At 49.3% G+C, this 15473-nt stretch overlaps 1 protein-coding gene across 2 annotated transcripts in view; it reads left to right on the top strand.

Annotated features, from left to right (window-relative positions):
• GLB1L2 (galactosidase beta 1 like 2) overlaps window positions 1-15473 on the top strand; it is a 155731-nt gene that overhangs the window by 60096 nt on the left and 80162 nt on the right. For both annotated transcript variants that reach the window (XM_088481831.1, XM_088481830.1), the window contains exon 8: window positions 15202-15266. In XM_088481831.1, the coding sequence (XP_088337957.1) occupies window positions 15202-15266 (65 nt within the window). The remainder of the gene's footprint in view (window positions 1-15201; window positions 15267-15473) is intronic.

The raw sequence follows: 15473 nt of genomic DNA, 5'->3' as shown, positions 1-15473 counted from the left end.
CAGCCTGAAGGCAACTTGGTTTCATTGGTGTCCGGCAGGAGCTGGATCACCGTTAGAACAGGGGGGCTGCTATTAAGCAGCACTATCTTATTTTTATGATCTATTTTAACTACATAAGAAGCAGCGGTAGACAGCCCATAGATGTCTGCACTGCTGCTCCATCACCCCTCTGCGGCTCCACGACTCCAGCCAACGGCTAGGTACTCTCGGTGGGGCTATGGGGGGCCCTAGCTAGCAGGGCTCCTCGGACCCCAGACTGCAACCGGGACTCAAGGGGACAGGTAAGGTGGGTCCCGTCTATGCGCAGTCTTAGCTCCGGTCTCAGGAGACAGACTGGAGGCGCTGTTGTGGACACCGATTCTTCCGGGACTCCACTAGACCACCAGGGCATAACCTATACTGGCGCAGGGGACAGCTGATGCCAGGGACCCGGTGGTTGATGTCAGCATGGGGGAAAAGGTTCTCTCCCTGCGGCCCTTCCCCCAGCTCAGGGCGCCATTCCACTGCGGTCTTGCCGCCCCTGACTGCTCCTCCCTCACCCTCCGCCCCCTCAGACTCACGGCAGCCATTTTCTGCATCAGCCTCAGATCTCCGGGAACGCTGGGTCCGGTCTCCCTGTATACCTCTCTAAGGAGCCAGGTTATACAGCGCTATATCCTACCAGCCACTGCGGTCTGTGTAGTTGAATTTAGTGTCTACTGCAGTTATACTGTATACTCTGCAGTGTATGTGACCTGTGCTAGCGCTGCTGTCTGTGTAGTTATACTGTATACTCTGCAGTGTATGTGACTTGTGCTAGCGCTGCTGTCTGTGTAGTTATACTGTATACTCTGCAGTGTGTGTGACCTGTGCTAGCGCTGCTGTCTGTGTAGTTATACTGTATACTCTGCAGTGTGTGTGACCTGTGCTAGCGCTGCTGTCTGTGTAGTTATACTGTATACCCTGCAGTGTGTGTGACCTGTGCTAGTGCTGCTGTCTGTGTAGTTATACTGTATACTCTGCAGTGTATGTGACCTGTGCTAGTGCTGCTGTCTGTGTAGTTATACTGTATACCCTGCAGTGTATGTGACCTGTGCTAGCGCTGCTGTCTGTGTAGTTAAACTGTATACCCTGCAGTGTATGTGACCTGTGCTGCTGTCTGTGTAGTTATACTGTATACCCTGCAGTGTGTGTGACATGTGCTAGCGCTGCTGTCTGTGTAGTTATACTGTATACCCTGCAGTGTATGTGACCTGTGCTAGTGCTGCTCTCTGTGTAGTTATACTGTATACTCTGCAGTGTATGTGACCTGTGCTAGTGCTGCTGTCTGTGTAGTTATACTGTATACCCTGCAGTGTATGTGACCTGTGCTAGCGCTGCTGTCTGTGTAGTTATACTGTATACTCTGCAGTGTGTGTGACCTGTGCTAGCGCTGCTGTCTGTGTAGTTATACTGTATACTCTGCAGTGTGTGTGACCTGTGCTAGCGCTGCTGTCTGTGTAGTTATACTGTATACCCTGCAGTGTGTGTGACCTGTGCTAGCGCTGCTGTCTGTGTAGTTATACTGTATACCCTGCAGTGTGTGTGACCTGTGCTAGCGCTGCTGTCTGTGTAGTTATACTGTATACCCTGCAGTGTGTGTGACCTGTGCTAGCGCTGCTGTCTGTGTAGTTATACTGTATACTCTGCAGTGTGTGTGACCTGTGCTGCTGTCTGTGTAGTTATACTGTATACCCTGCAGTGTGTGTGACCTGTGCTAGCGCTGCTGTCTGTGTAGTTATACTGTATACCCTGCAGTGTGTGTGACCTGTGCTAGCGCTGCTGTCTGTGTAGTTATACTGTATACCCTGCAGTGTGTGTGACCTGTGCTAGCGCTGCTGTCTGTGTAGTTATACTGTATACTCTGCAGTGTATGTGACATGTGCTAGCGCTGCTGTCTGTGTAGTTATACTGTATACTCTGCAGTGTGTGTGACCTGTGCTAGCGCTGCTGTCTGTGTAGTTATACTGTATACCCTGCAGTGTGTGTGACCTGTGCTAGCGCTGCTGTCTGTGTAGTTATACTGTATACCCTGCAGTGTATGTGACCTGTGCTAGTGCTGCTGTCTGTGTAGTTATACTGTATACCCTGCAGTGTGTGTGACCTGTGCTAGTGCTGCTGTCTGTGTAGTTATACTGTATACCCTGCAGTGTATGTGACCTGTGCTAGTGCTGCTGTCTGTGTAGTTATACTGTATACCCTGCAGTGTATGTGACATGTGCTAGCGCTGCTGTCTGTGTAGTTATACTGTATACCCTGCAGTGTATGTGATCTGTGCTGTCTGTGTAGTTATACTGTATACCCTGCAGTGTGTGTGACATGTGCTAGCGCTGCTGTCTGTGTAGTTATACTGTATACCCTGCAGTGTGTGTGACATGTGCTAGCGCTGCTGTCTGTGTAGTTATACTGTATACCCTGCAGTGTGTGTGACCTGTGCTAGCGCTGCTGTCTGTGTAGTTATACTGTATACCCTGCAGTGTGTGTGACATGTGCTAGCGCTGCTGTCTGTGTAGTTATACTGTATACCCTGCAGTGTGTGTGACCTGTGCTAGCGCTGCTGTCTGTGTAGTTATACTGTATACCCTGCAGTGTGTGTGACCTGTGCTAGCGCTGCTGTCTGTGTAGTTATACTGTATACCCTGCAGTGTGTGTGACATGTGCTAGCGCTGCTGTCTGTGTAGTTATACTGTATACCCTGCAGTGTGTGTGACCTGTGCTAGCGCTGCTGTCTGTGTAGTTATACTGTATACCCTGCAGTGTGTGTGACCTGTGCTGCTGTCTGTGTAGTTATACTGTATACCCTGCAGTGTATGTGACCTGTGCTGCTGTCTGTGTAGTTATACTGTATACCCTGCAGTGTATGTGACCTGTGCTAGCGCTGCTGTCTGTGTAGTTATACTGTATACCCTGCAGTGTATGTGACCTGTGCTAGCGCTGCTGTCTGTGTAGTTATACTGTATACCCTGCAGTGTATGTGACCTGTGCTAGCGCTGCTGTCTGTGTAGTTATACTGTATACCCTGCAGTGTATGTGACCTGTGCTAGTGCTGCTGTCTGTGTAGTTATACTGTATACCCTGCAGTGTGTGTGACCTGTGATAGTGCTGCTGTCTGTGTAGTTATACTGTATACTCTGCAGTGTGTGTGACCTGTGCTAGTGCTGCTGTCTGTGTAGTTATACTGTATACTCTGCAGTGTATGTGACCTGTGCTGCTGTCTGTGTAGTTATACTGTATACCCTGCAGTGTGTGTGACCTGTGTTCGCGCTGCTGTCTGTGTAGTTATACTGTATACCCTGCAGTGTGTGTGACCTGTGCTAGCGCTGCTGTCTGTGTGGTTATACTGTATACCCTGCAGTGTATGTGACCTGTGCTAGCGCTGCTGTCTGTGTAGTTATACTGTATACTCTGCAGTGTATGTGACCTGTGCTAGCGCTGCTGTCTGTGTAGTTATACTGTATACCCTGCAGTGTGTGTGACCTGTGCTAGCGCTGCTGTCTGTGTAGTTATACTGTATACCCTGCAGTGTGTGTGACCTGTGCTAGCGCTGCTGTCTGTGTAGTTATACTGTATACTCTGCAGTGTGTGTGACCTGTGCTGTCTGTGTAGTTATACTGTATACTCTGCAGTGTGTGTGACCTGTGCTAGCGCTGCTGTCTGTGTAGTTATACTGTATACTCTGCAGTGTGTGTGACCTGTGCTGTCTGTGTAGTTATACTGTATACCCTGCAGTGTATGTGACCTGTGCTAGTGCTGCTGTCTGTGTAGTTATACTGTATACCCTGCAGGGTGTGTGACCTGTGCTAGTGCTGCTGTCTGTGTAGTTATACTGTATACTCTGCAGTGTATGTGACCTGTGCTAGTGCTGCTGTCTGTGTAGTTATACTGTATACCCTGCAGTGTATGTGACTTGTGCTAGCGCTGCTGTCTGTGTAGTTATACTGTATACTCTGCAGTGTATGTGACCTGTGCTAGTGCTGCTGTCTGTGTAGTTATACTGTATACTCTGCAGTGTATGTGACCTGTGCTAGCGCTGCTGTCTGTGTAGTTATACTGTATACCCTGCAGTGTGTGTGACCTGTGCTAGTGCTGCTGTCTGTGTAGTTATACTGTATACTCTGCAGTGTATGTGACTTGTGCTAGCGCTGCTGTCTGTGTAGTTATACTGTATACCCTGCAGTGTGTGTGACCTGTGCTAGTGCTGCTGTCTGTGTAGTTATACTGTATACTCTGCAGTGTGTGTGACATGTGCTAGCGCTGCTGTCTGTGTAGTTATACTGTATACTCTGCAGTGTATGTGACCTGTGCTAGCGCTGCTGTCTGTGTAGTTATACTGTATACCCTGCAGTGTATGTGACCTGTGCTAGTGCTGCTGTCTGTGTAGTTATACTGTATACCCTGCAGTGTATGTGACTTGTGCTAGCGCTGCTGTCTGTGTAGTTATACTGTATACTCTGCAGTGTGTGTGACCTGTGCTAGCGCTGCTGTCTGTGTAGTTATACTGTATACCCTGCAGTGTATGTGACCTGTGCTAGCGCTGCTGTCTGTGTAGTTATACTGTATACCCTGCAGTGTGTGTGACCTGTGCTAGCGCTGCTGTCTGTGTAGTTATACTGTATACCCTGCAGTGTGTGTGACCTGTGCTAGCGCTGCTGTCTGTGTAGTTATACTGTATACCCTGCAGTGTATGTGACCTGTGCTAGCGCTGCTGTCTGTGTAGTTATACTGTATACCCTGCAGTGTGTGTGACCTGTGCTAGCGCTGCTGTCTGTGTAGTTATACTGTATACCCTGCAGTGTGTGTGACCTGTGCTAGCGCTGCTGTCTGTGTAGTTATACTGTATACCCTGCAGTGTGTGTGACCTGTGCTAGCGCTGCTGTCTGTGTAGTTATACTGTATACTCTGCAGTGTGTGTGACCTGTGCTAGCGCTGCTGTCTGTGTAGTTATACTGTATACCCTGCAGTGTATGTGACCTGTGCTAGCGCTGCTGTCTGTGTAGTTATACTGTATACCCTGCAGTGTATGTGATCTGTGCTGTCTGTGTAGTTATACTGTATACCCTGCAGTGTATGTGATCTGTGCTGTCTGTGTAGTTATACTGTATACCCTGCAGTGTGTGTGACATGTGCTAGCGCTGCTGTCTGTGTAGTTATACTGTATACCCTGCAGTGTGTGTGACCTGTGCTAGCGCTGCTGTCTGTGTAGTTATACTGTATACCCTGCAGTGTGTGTGACCTGTGCTGCTGTCTGTGTAGTTATACTGTATACCCTGCAGTGTATGTGACCTGTGCTGCTGTCTGTGTAGTTATACTGTATACTCTGCAGTGTGTGTGACCTGTGCTAGCGCTGCTGTCTGTGTAGTTATACTGTATACCCTGCAGTGTGTGTGACCTGTGCTAGCGCTGCTGTCTGTGTAGTTATACTGTATACTCTGCAGTGTGTGTGACCTGTGCTAGCGCTGCTGTCTGTGTAGTTATACTGTATACTCTGCAGTGTATGTGACCTGTGCTGCTGTCTGTGTAGTTATACTGTATACCCTGCAGTGTATGTGACCTGTGCTGCTGTCTGTGTAGTTATACTGTATACCCTGCAGTGTATGTGACCTGTGCTGCTGTCTGTGTAGTTATACTGTATACTCTGCAGTGTGTGTGACCTGTGCTGTCTGTGTAGTTATACTGTATACTCTGCAGTGTGTGTGACCTGTGCTGTCTGTGTAGTTATACTGTATACTCTGCAGTGTGTGTGACCTGTGCTGTCTGTGTAGTTATACTGTATACTCTGCAGTGTATGTGACCTGTGCTAGCGCTGCTGTCTGTGTAGTTATACTGTATACCCTGCAGTGTATGTGACATGTGCTAGCGCTGCTGTCTGTGTAGTTATACTGTATACTCTGCAGTGTGTGTGACCTGTGCTAGCGCTGCTGTCTGTGTAGTTATACTGTATACCCTGCAGTGTATGTGACCTGTGCTAGCGCTGCTGTCTGTGTAGTTATACTGTATACCCTGCAGTGTGTGTGACCTGTGCTAGCGCTGCTGTCTGTGTAGTTATACTGTATACCCTGCAGTGTGTGTGACATGTGCTAGCGCTGCTGTCTGTGTAGTTATACTGTATACTCTGCAGTGTGTGTGACATGTGCTAGTGCTGCTGTCTGTGTAGTTATACTGTATACTCTGCAGTGTGTGTGACCTGTGCTAGTGCTGCTGTCTGTGTAGTTATACTGTATACTCTGCAGTGTATGTGACCTGTGCTAGTGCTGCTGTCTGTGTAGTTATACTGTATACCCTGCAGTGTGTGTGACATGTGCTAGCGCTGCTGTCTGTGTAGTTATACTGTATACTCTGCAGTGTGTGTGACCTGTGCTAGCGCTGCTGTCTGTGTAGTTATACTGTATACCCTGCAGTGTGTGTGACCTGTGCTAGCGCTGCTGTCTGTGTAGTTATACTGTATACCCTGCAGTGTATGTGACCTGTGCTAGCGCTGCTGTCTGTGTAGTTATACTGTATACCCTGCAGTGTGTGTGACATGTGCTAGCGCTGCTGTCTGTGTAGTTATACTGTATACCCTGCAGTGTATGTGACCTGTGCTGTCTGTGTAGTTATACTGTATACTCTGCAGTGTGTGTGACCTGTGCTAGCGCTGCTGTCTGTGTAGTTATACTGTATACCCTGCAGTGTGTGTGACCTGTGCTAGCGCTGCTGTCTGTGTAGTTATACTGTATACCCTGCAGTGTATGTGATCTGTGCTAGCGCTGCTGTCTGTGTAGTTATACTGTATACCCTGCAGTGTGTGTGACCTGTGCTAGCGCTGCTGTCTGTGTAGTTATACTGTATACTCTGCAGTGTATGTGACCTGTGCTAGCGCTGCTGTCTGTGTAGTTATACTGTATACCCTGCAGTGTGTGTGACCTGTGCTAGCGCTGCTGTCTGTGTAGTTATACTGTATACCCTGCAGTGTATGTGACATGTGCTAGCGCTGCTGTCTGTGTAGTTATACTGTATACCCTGCAGTGTGTGTGACTTGTGCTAGCGCTGCTGTCTGTGTAGTTATACTGTATACTCTGCAGTGTATGTGACATGTGCTAGCGCTGCTGTCTGTGTAGTTATACTGTATACTCTGCAGTGTGTGTGTCCTGTGCTAGCGCTGCTGTCTGTGTAGTTATACTGTATACTCTGCAGTGTATGTGACCTGTGCTGCTGTCTGTGTAGTTATACTGTATACCCTGCAGTGTGTGTGACCTGTGCTAGCGCTGCTGTCTGTGTAGTTATACTGTATACTCTGCAGTGTGTGTGACCTGTGCTAGCGCTGCTGTCTGTGTAGTTATACTGTATACTCTGCAGTGTGTGTGACCTGTGCTAGCGCTGCTGTCTGTGTAGTTATACTGTATACTCTGCAGTGTGTGTGACCTGTGCTAGCGCTGCTGTCTGTGTAGTTATACTGTATACCCTGCAGTGTGTGTGACCTGTGCTAGCGCTGCTGTCTGTGTAGTTATACTGTATACTCTGCAGTGTATGTGACTTGTGCTAGTGCTGCTGTCTGTGTAGTTATACTGTATACCCTGCAGTGTATGTGACCTGTGCTAGCGCTGCTGTCTGTGTAGTTATACTGTATACCCTGCAGTGTATGTGACCTGTGCTAGCGCTGCTGTCTGTGTAGTTATACTGTATACTCTGCAGTGTGTGTGACCTGTGCTAGCGCTGCTGTCTGTGTAGTTATACTGTATACTCTGCAGTGTATGTGACATGTGCTAGCGCTGCTGTCTGTGTAGTTATACTGTATACTCTGCAGTGTGTGTGACCTGTGCTAGTGCTGCTGTCTGTGTAGTTATACTGTATACCCTGCAGTGTGTGTGACCTGTGCTAGCGCTGCTGTCTGTGTAGTTATACTGTATACTCTGCAGTGTGTGTGACCTGTGCTAGCGCTGCTGTCTGTGTAGTTATACTGTATACCCTGCAGTGTATGTGACCTGTGCTAGTGCTGCTGTCTGTGTAGTTATACTGTATACTCTGCAGTGTGTGTGACCTGTGCTAGCGCTGCTGTCTGTGTAGTTATACTGTATACTCTGCAGTGTGTGTGACCTGTGCTAGCGCTGCTGTCTGTGTAGTTATACTGTATACTCTGCAGTGTGTGTGATGTGTGCTAGCGCTGCTGTCTGTGTAGTTATACTGTATACTCTGCAGTGTGTGTGACCTGTGCTAGCGCTGCTGTCTGTGTAGTTATACTGTATACTCTGCAGTGTGTGTGACCTGTGCTGCTGTCTGTGTAGTTATACTGTATACTCTGCAGTGTATGTGACCTGTGCTAGCGCTGCTGTCTGTGTAGTTATACTGTATACCCTGCAGTGTGTGTGACCTGTGCTAGCGCTGCTGTCTGTGTAGTTATACTGTATACCCTGCAGTGTATGTGACCTGTGCTAGTGCTGCTGTCTGTGTAGTTATACTGTATACCCTGCAGTGTATGTGACCTGTGCTAGCGCTGCTGTCTGTGTAGTTATACTGTATACCCTGCAGTGTGTGTGACCTGTGCTAGCGCTGCTGTCTGTGTAGTTATACTGTATACCCTGCAGTGTATGTGACCTGTGCTAGCGCTGCTGTCTGTGTAGTTATACTGTATACTCTGCAGTGTATGTGACATGTGCTAGCGCTGCTGTCTGTGTAGTTATACTGTATACCCTGCAGTGTGTGTGACATGTGCTAGTGCTGCTGTCTGTGTAGTTATACTGTATACTCTGCAGTGTGTGTGACCTGTGCTAGCGCTGCTGTCTGTGTAGTTATACTGTATACCCTGCAGTGTGTGTGACCTGTGCTAGCGCTGCTGTCTGTGTAGTTATACTGTATACTCTGCAGTGTATGTGACATGTGCTAGCGCTGCTGTCTGTGTAGTTATACTGTATACTCTGCAGTGTATGTGACTTGTGCTAGCGCTGCTGTCTGTGTAGTTATACTGTATACCCTGCAGTGTATGTGACCTGTGCTAGCGCTGCTGTCTGTGTAGTTATACTGTATACCCTGCAGTGTGTGTGACCTGTGCTGTCTGTGTAGTTATACTGTATACCCTGCAGTGTGTGTGACCTGTGCTAGCGCTGCTGTCTGTGTAGTTATACTGTATACTCTGCAGTGTATGTGACCTGTGCTAGCGCTGCTGTCTGTGTAGTTATACTGTATACCCTGCAGTGTGTGTGACCTGTGCTAGCGCTGCTGTCTGTGTAGTTATACTGTATACCCTGCAGTGTGTGTGACCTGTGCTAGCGCTGCTGTCTGTGTAGTTATACTGTATACCCTGCAGTGTGTGTGACCTGTGCTAGCGCTGCTGTCTGTGTAGTTATACTGTATACTCTGCAGTGTATGTGACCTGTGCCAGCGCTGCTGTCTGTGTAGTTATACTGTATACCCTGCAGTGTGTGTGACCTGTGCTAGCGCTGCTGTCTGTGTAGTTATACTGTATACCCTGCAGTGTATGTGACCTGTGCTAGCGCTGCTGTCTGTGTAGTTATACTGTATACCCTGCAGTGTGTGTGACCTGTGCTAGCGCTGCTGTCTGTGTAGTTATACTGTATACCCTGCAGTGTGTGTGACCTGTGCTAGCGCTGCTGTCTGTGTAGTTATACTGTATACTCTTCAGTGTATGTGACGTGTGCTAGTGCTGCTCTCTGTTCATTTTTCTCACCTGTCAGCTTATACCATTCCCTTTCTTTCATTATAACCCTGGAATACTGAGGTATAGGGGGTCCATTGTACCTCACATCTACCTGTATATGTGAGGGCTGTTACATACTGTATATCTGTGTTGCGCACTATACTGTTCCATATTGTACATATATCTGGGTTGCTCAGTGCACTGTGCCAGATTGTGTGCTATAATTATCCGTGCAGCTATGTCTAGCAAAGGCGAGTATCACAAGTAGCCTGCTGCTCCCACTCTGGTGTCTTGTAAGTCCTGTTTAGCAGGCGTAGCTTCAGAGGACCTCATTCAAGATGGTTTATGTGCATCTTGTTATACGGCACGTGGCCCATCAGCCCCTGCTTCCTCTCCTCAGGACCCACCCTGATCATCTTTTTCACAGGTGTTGACAAAAATTGCGGACCACCTAGCGCTCCCTGTGGTAGCTCCCCCTATGGGATGGCCACATCAGGTTCTCCCTGCAAATCTTTAGCCTCCCCCATGGGTAGACTAACTTTCTACCTCAGTGCAGATTCTGGTGGATACCTCTACAGCCTTTCATCAAATGCTGCAAAAGAAGAGACCCTTACCTAGTAACCCTACTAAGCGTGCTGTGGTATCTTCCAAATCCACCCAGCTATCAGATCATCTGATCATCTGGGGAGGCAGAAGACGCAGACCTCTCTCACTCTGACTCCCCTTCAGGAGACAAGGAACCCCCCTCTAAATTGAATATTCCTGCACTTGTGAGAGCTGTAAAATCTATTCTTCAAATAGAAGAGACAGAGGCCCTGATTCAGAGCCGGTCGCTCTGACAGAGAGCTCGCTCTGAATCAGGGCCGGTCTTGCGACTAGACCCTTGTGCTAGGGTCTCTTTGCTGCAAGCCCCAGAGAGCCTAAATCTCTCACACTGACATCACTCGTGATGTCAGTGGGGCCGGCCCCAAACGGAGGCGTTCCCATAGGAACGCCTCCGTCTGGGCAGCCATGCCCCCAGGCCCGCCCACCAAAGGGGGCGTGCTGTCACTCAACATCGACAGCACTCCCCCTTTGGTACGAGACCCGGAGTGATGGATTGCTCGTCGCTATCCGGGTCTCACGCATGCGCACGACCCGGTTGTGAGCGCTCAGCACTTGCGTCTGGGTCTGAATCAGGCCCAGAATCCACTCCTAAGGGAAAAGAGCAAAAGAGACACTATAAGCGACAGAAGGTAGTTTTACCAGAGTTTCCTCACTCGGATCAGCGATCTGATAATGTGAGTGGCGCATGGAATATGCCGAATAAAAAGTTTCAGCTGCCTAAATGCTTGATTTCCTTTTACCCTCTTCCATCTAATGATTGCACTAAATGGGAAGTTCGCTCAGCAGTGGGTTCCCACGTGACACGCCTGGATAAGAACGCTACCTTACCTATCCATACTGCAACCTCCTTAAAAGAGACTACGGATAGAAGGATGGAAGCTTGCCTGAAGTCTATATATATTCTTATAGGAGCTATTACCAGTCCTGCCAGGGCTACGGCCTGGGTGGCAAAAGCCACCGAGAGTTGGGCAGAGGCCCTAGAAGAGACATTTCCCTCTGACGCTTCGAGGGAACAGCTGTCCTACATCTCACACATTAGAGATGCAGCCTCCTATGTAGGAGAAGCGGCTTTGGATACTGGTCTCCTAGCTTCCAGGGCATCTGCTACTTCCGTGGTAGCCTGCCGTTTCGTTTGGCTTCGCTCATAGAAGGCAGACGCGGACTATTAAAAGGCTATGGAGTCTCTGGGGAGATCCTGTTTGGCCCAGAATTGGACAAGATTGTGGCTACCTTGGCAGCTTCTAAGACAGTGTTCTTACTCTCTGCATCTACTACGAAGCCTCGGATGGCATCTTTTCGGTCCTTTTGTCCCCAGGAGAAATCTAAAGGTAAGTCCTTTCCAACAGCAGTCTGCATCCACAAAGGCATTCAAGCCTAAGACCACACAGGCCTGGGCTACTAGACGTCCACCTACCAAATCTGTGGACAAGCCTTCAGCCTGACTGGGTGGGCCTCTCCCTGGGGGCTCGCAGAGTGGAAGGTCGACTTCTTTAGTTTGCCCAGTTCTGGCGTCGGACCACCACAGACGTCTGGGTACAAGAAGTGGTCTCCCACGGTTACGCCCTCTCATTCCTGAGGCGGCCCCTCCATCAGTTGTTTTGCACAGGACCTCCATTGGATCTAAGCAAAGCCCTGCTCCTCCAGAAGGCCATTCAGTCCTTGCTTCTTTCAGGGGTAATAATTCTGGTCCCCTCATCACAGTGAGGGACGGGTTATTATTCTACCCTTTTCTTGGTTCAAAACCCCAACTGGTCTCATCTGCATATCCTTAACCTCAGGTCTCTGAACAAGTTTATCAGGGTGCCCAGGTTTCATATGGAAACCCTACACTCTATTGTCCTTGCTATGGGGCCTGGGGACTTTATGCTGTCTCTGGACATTCAGGACGCTTGCCTACATGTACCTATAGCGACCTCTCATCAGCAGTATCTCCGATTTGTTGTCCTACAGCAACACTACCAATTTCAGGCACTTCCTTTTGGGCTTTCTACAGCTCCTCAGGTCTTAACCAAGATCATGGCTATTATGGCGGCCTATCTTCGTCGTCAGGGGATCAGACTGCTCCCGTACTTGGACGATCTCTTGCTCTTAGCAAGCTCCCCAGAGATTCTTCACAGCCTTCTACAAGTAACCATTGCCTTTCTACAAATGCACGGTTGGCTGATCAACTGGAAAGTTTTCCTGACCCCTTCTCAAAGAATGCTACATCTGGGAGCTTTCCTTGACTCTCAGGCTCAGAGAATCTTTCTGACAGCAGACAAAATCTCTGCACTACAGCATCGATTGCGCAGGTTACTCCTCAGTCGCCGAGTGTCAATTCACTCTGCAATGCGATCCATTGTGCCCACCTTCGACATGTTGGAGTTCGCTCCATTCCACTCCAGGCCCCTACAACATCTGATCCTCTCCAGGTGGAACGGGCTGCCCCATCTGCTCAGATACCAGAGGATGGGCCTCTCTCCGGAGGTTTGCCTGTCCCTATCCTGGTGGCTACAGACATCACACTTAAACAAGTGTCGCCCGGATCCCGGACTGGGCACTCCTCACCACGGATGCAAGCTTCCACGGGTGGGGCGCAGTGACCGGCCAGCACTACTTCCAAGGACGCTGGACTCACCCGAGGTGATCATACCAATCAACGTCCTGGAACTCCGAGCCATCTACAAAGCTCTCACTCTGGCTCAGGATATTCTTCAGGGCAGGCCAGTACAAGTATAATCCAACAGCGCCACGGCAGTGGCCTAAGTCAACCACCAAGGAGGCATTCGAAGTCGGTCAGCAATGGCAGAAGTGTCCCGCGTTCTCACATGGGCCGAACGCCATCTACCAGCCATCTCCGCAATGTTCATCCCCAGAATTATCAATTGGGAAGCGGATTTCCTCAGCCATCACTACTTGCATGCAGGGGAGTGGTTTCTACATCCAGAATTCTTTCAGCTCCTGGTGGACAAATGAGGTCTACCGGACGTGGATCTCATGGCGTCACGACACAATCACAAGCTTCCAGTGTACTGGTCCAGGACAAGGGACCCTCACGCAGCCTTCGTGGATGCATTATCTGTGAAGTGGACCTTCCATTTGGCATACCTCTTTCCTCCAGTCTCCCTCCTTCCTCTGGTTCTTCAGAAGTTCCAGCAATGAAAGGGGGCACGGTCCTGGTGGTAGCTCCGGCTTGGCCCAGATGCCATTGGTACTCCGACCTTCAAAGTCTCTCCATAGACGCTCTTCTCCAACTTCCTCTATGACCAGACCTGTTGTCTCAGGGTCCTTGTCTACATCTGGACCTGGCCCGTCTGTCTTTAACGGCTCGGCTCCTGAGACATCCCTCCTAAGGTCTAAAGGGTTTTCTAGCTCTGTGGTCCAGACCATGCTCAGAACGTGTAAACCGGCCTCTGCCAGGATTTATCACCGGGTGTAGCATACATATTTCCAGTGGTGTGCTACTAGGAACTATGAATTAGGTTCATTGCCTTTCTTCAAGCGGGGTTGGATCTCGTACTCCGCCTAGCCTCTCTGAAAGTGCACGTCTCTGCTCTGTCCATCTGGTTCCAGCGAGGAATTGCTCCTATACCAGAGTGTTCTCCGTATGCAACCTCCCTTTGTCCCTCCTGTGGCTCCGTGGGATTTGTCGTGGTTCTCCACACACTTCATGAACTTCCATTTGAACGACTGGATTCAGAAGATGTCAAATGGCTCACTGCGAAGACTTTTTCTTCTGGCTATAGCATCTGCCCGTAGGGTATCGGATTTAGGGGCGCTGTCCTGTCGCTCCCCATTTCTGATCTTTCATCCGGACAGGGCTGTTCTTCGAACCTGCCCTGGCTTCCTTCCCAAGGTGGTCTCTCGTTTCCACCTTAATGAGGAAATCGTGGTTCCGGCCTTTCACTCACCAGACCTCTCGGCAGGTGAGGCCTCTTTGGATATGGACCGTACTAGTTCCATCAGGATGCATGATTATCTAACAGACTTACACACAGACTGGCCTTCGTGTGCTGGCTACAGTATCTGCTCATTCTACTCTGTGGGGCTCTCGTGGGCAGCCCGCCGTGGTGCGTCTGCCGAACAACTATGCAAGGCGGCTACGTGGTCTTCTGTCCACACCTTTCTTAGGTTTTATGCCTTTGATACGTTTGCCTCTCAGGATGCTTCCTTCAGCCGTAGGATTCTCCTCTCATCTCAGCAGCATTCCCGCCTTTGAAAAACTGCTTTGGGACATCCCCACTGTCTCCCTGTGGAGCCCTATGGACCCTGAAGAAGAAAAGGAGAGTTATGGTAAAACTTACCCTTGTTAACGCTCTTTCTTCGACGTCCATAGGGTCCACAGGGCACCCGCCCTGACGCACCTGGCTTCTTTGGGTTTCTTCTCTTGGTCACTGTTTCCTTCTCTGTGTGGGAGTGTGTTTCCTTAGTGTACCAGTCTTCCTTCTCTCCTGTCCTATTCCTGCCTTGGGCTTGTTAACAAAACTGAGTTGTCCTCAGGCTGTGGGTGGGGTATAGGGGGAAGGACCAGAGCATCCTGGGATTGAAAAAAGCTTTTCTGTTGGTTTCCGGTCCTCCAAGTACCACTTACACCCCATTGTCTCTGTGGACCCTATGGACTTTGAAGAAAGAGAGTTAACAAAGATAAGTTTTACCATAACTCTCCTTTTTGCAGTGGGTCTGTATGCGTTTACGGAGCTGTGATTGCAACATCGATCTGTAATGAATCGGCCCCTAAGTCATGATTTAAGTAAGGTGGTTTGGCCCTGAGGCTCCCACCCATCTTACAACCTCTGAGGAAGGGTGGGGGTTCTTACCCTGGGGTTAGCTCAGGTGGGACCCAGTTTAAAACGGACCCCCCCATTGCCTTAACCTTATTATATTTTGTTATAATCTATAGGAAATGGTCTTAATAGCAACGAGTATACATTACACAATGATTAATATTGGTTTTTTTTTCTATACAGTTTTGGCCACCATCAATTTCCAGAAAATTGAGCCCATCCTCTTCTCCTATCTAGAATCCATCCAGGTAACGTGGAGCCACCTCTGATGTCTGCTTTCCCTATTATCCCTAATCCTCACTGTGCTGCCTGTAGGATGATGGCTTCCTGGCAGAACGGCCGGACGGTCGGGGAAATCTCGCACGTAGGGCAGTGTTTAGCCTTCTTTTATAGTTCATTCAGCACTGACGGAGCGGAGCAGAGGGACCATTGATATCTGCGCAGTAACGCTCCGC

Source organism: Taudactylus pleione, unplaced genomic scaffold (genome assembly GCF_031769625.1).
Source record: "Taudactylus pleione unplaced genomic scaffold, aTauple2 ptg000278l, whole genome shotgun sequence".
NCBI classification, from domain to species: Eukaryota; Metazoa; Chordata; class Amphibia; order Anura; family Myobatrachidae; genus Taudactylus; species Taudactylus pleione.
The sequence above is the reverse complement of the archived record's forward strand: the minus strand, read 5'-3'. Positions and strand labels throughout refer to the sequence as shown.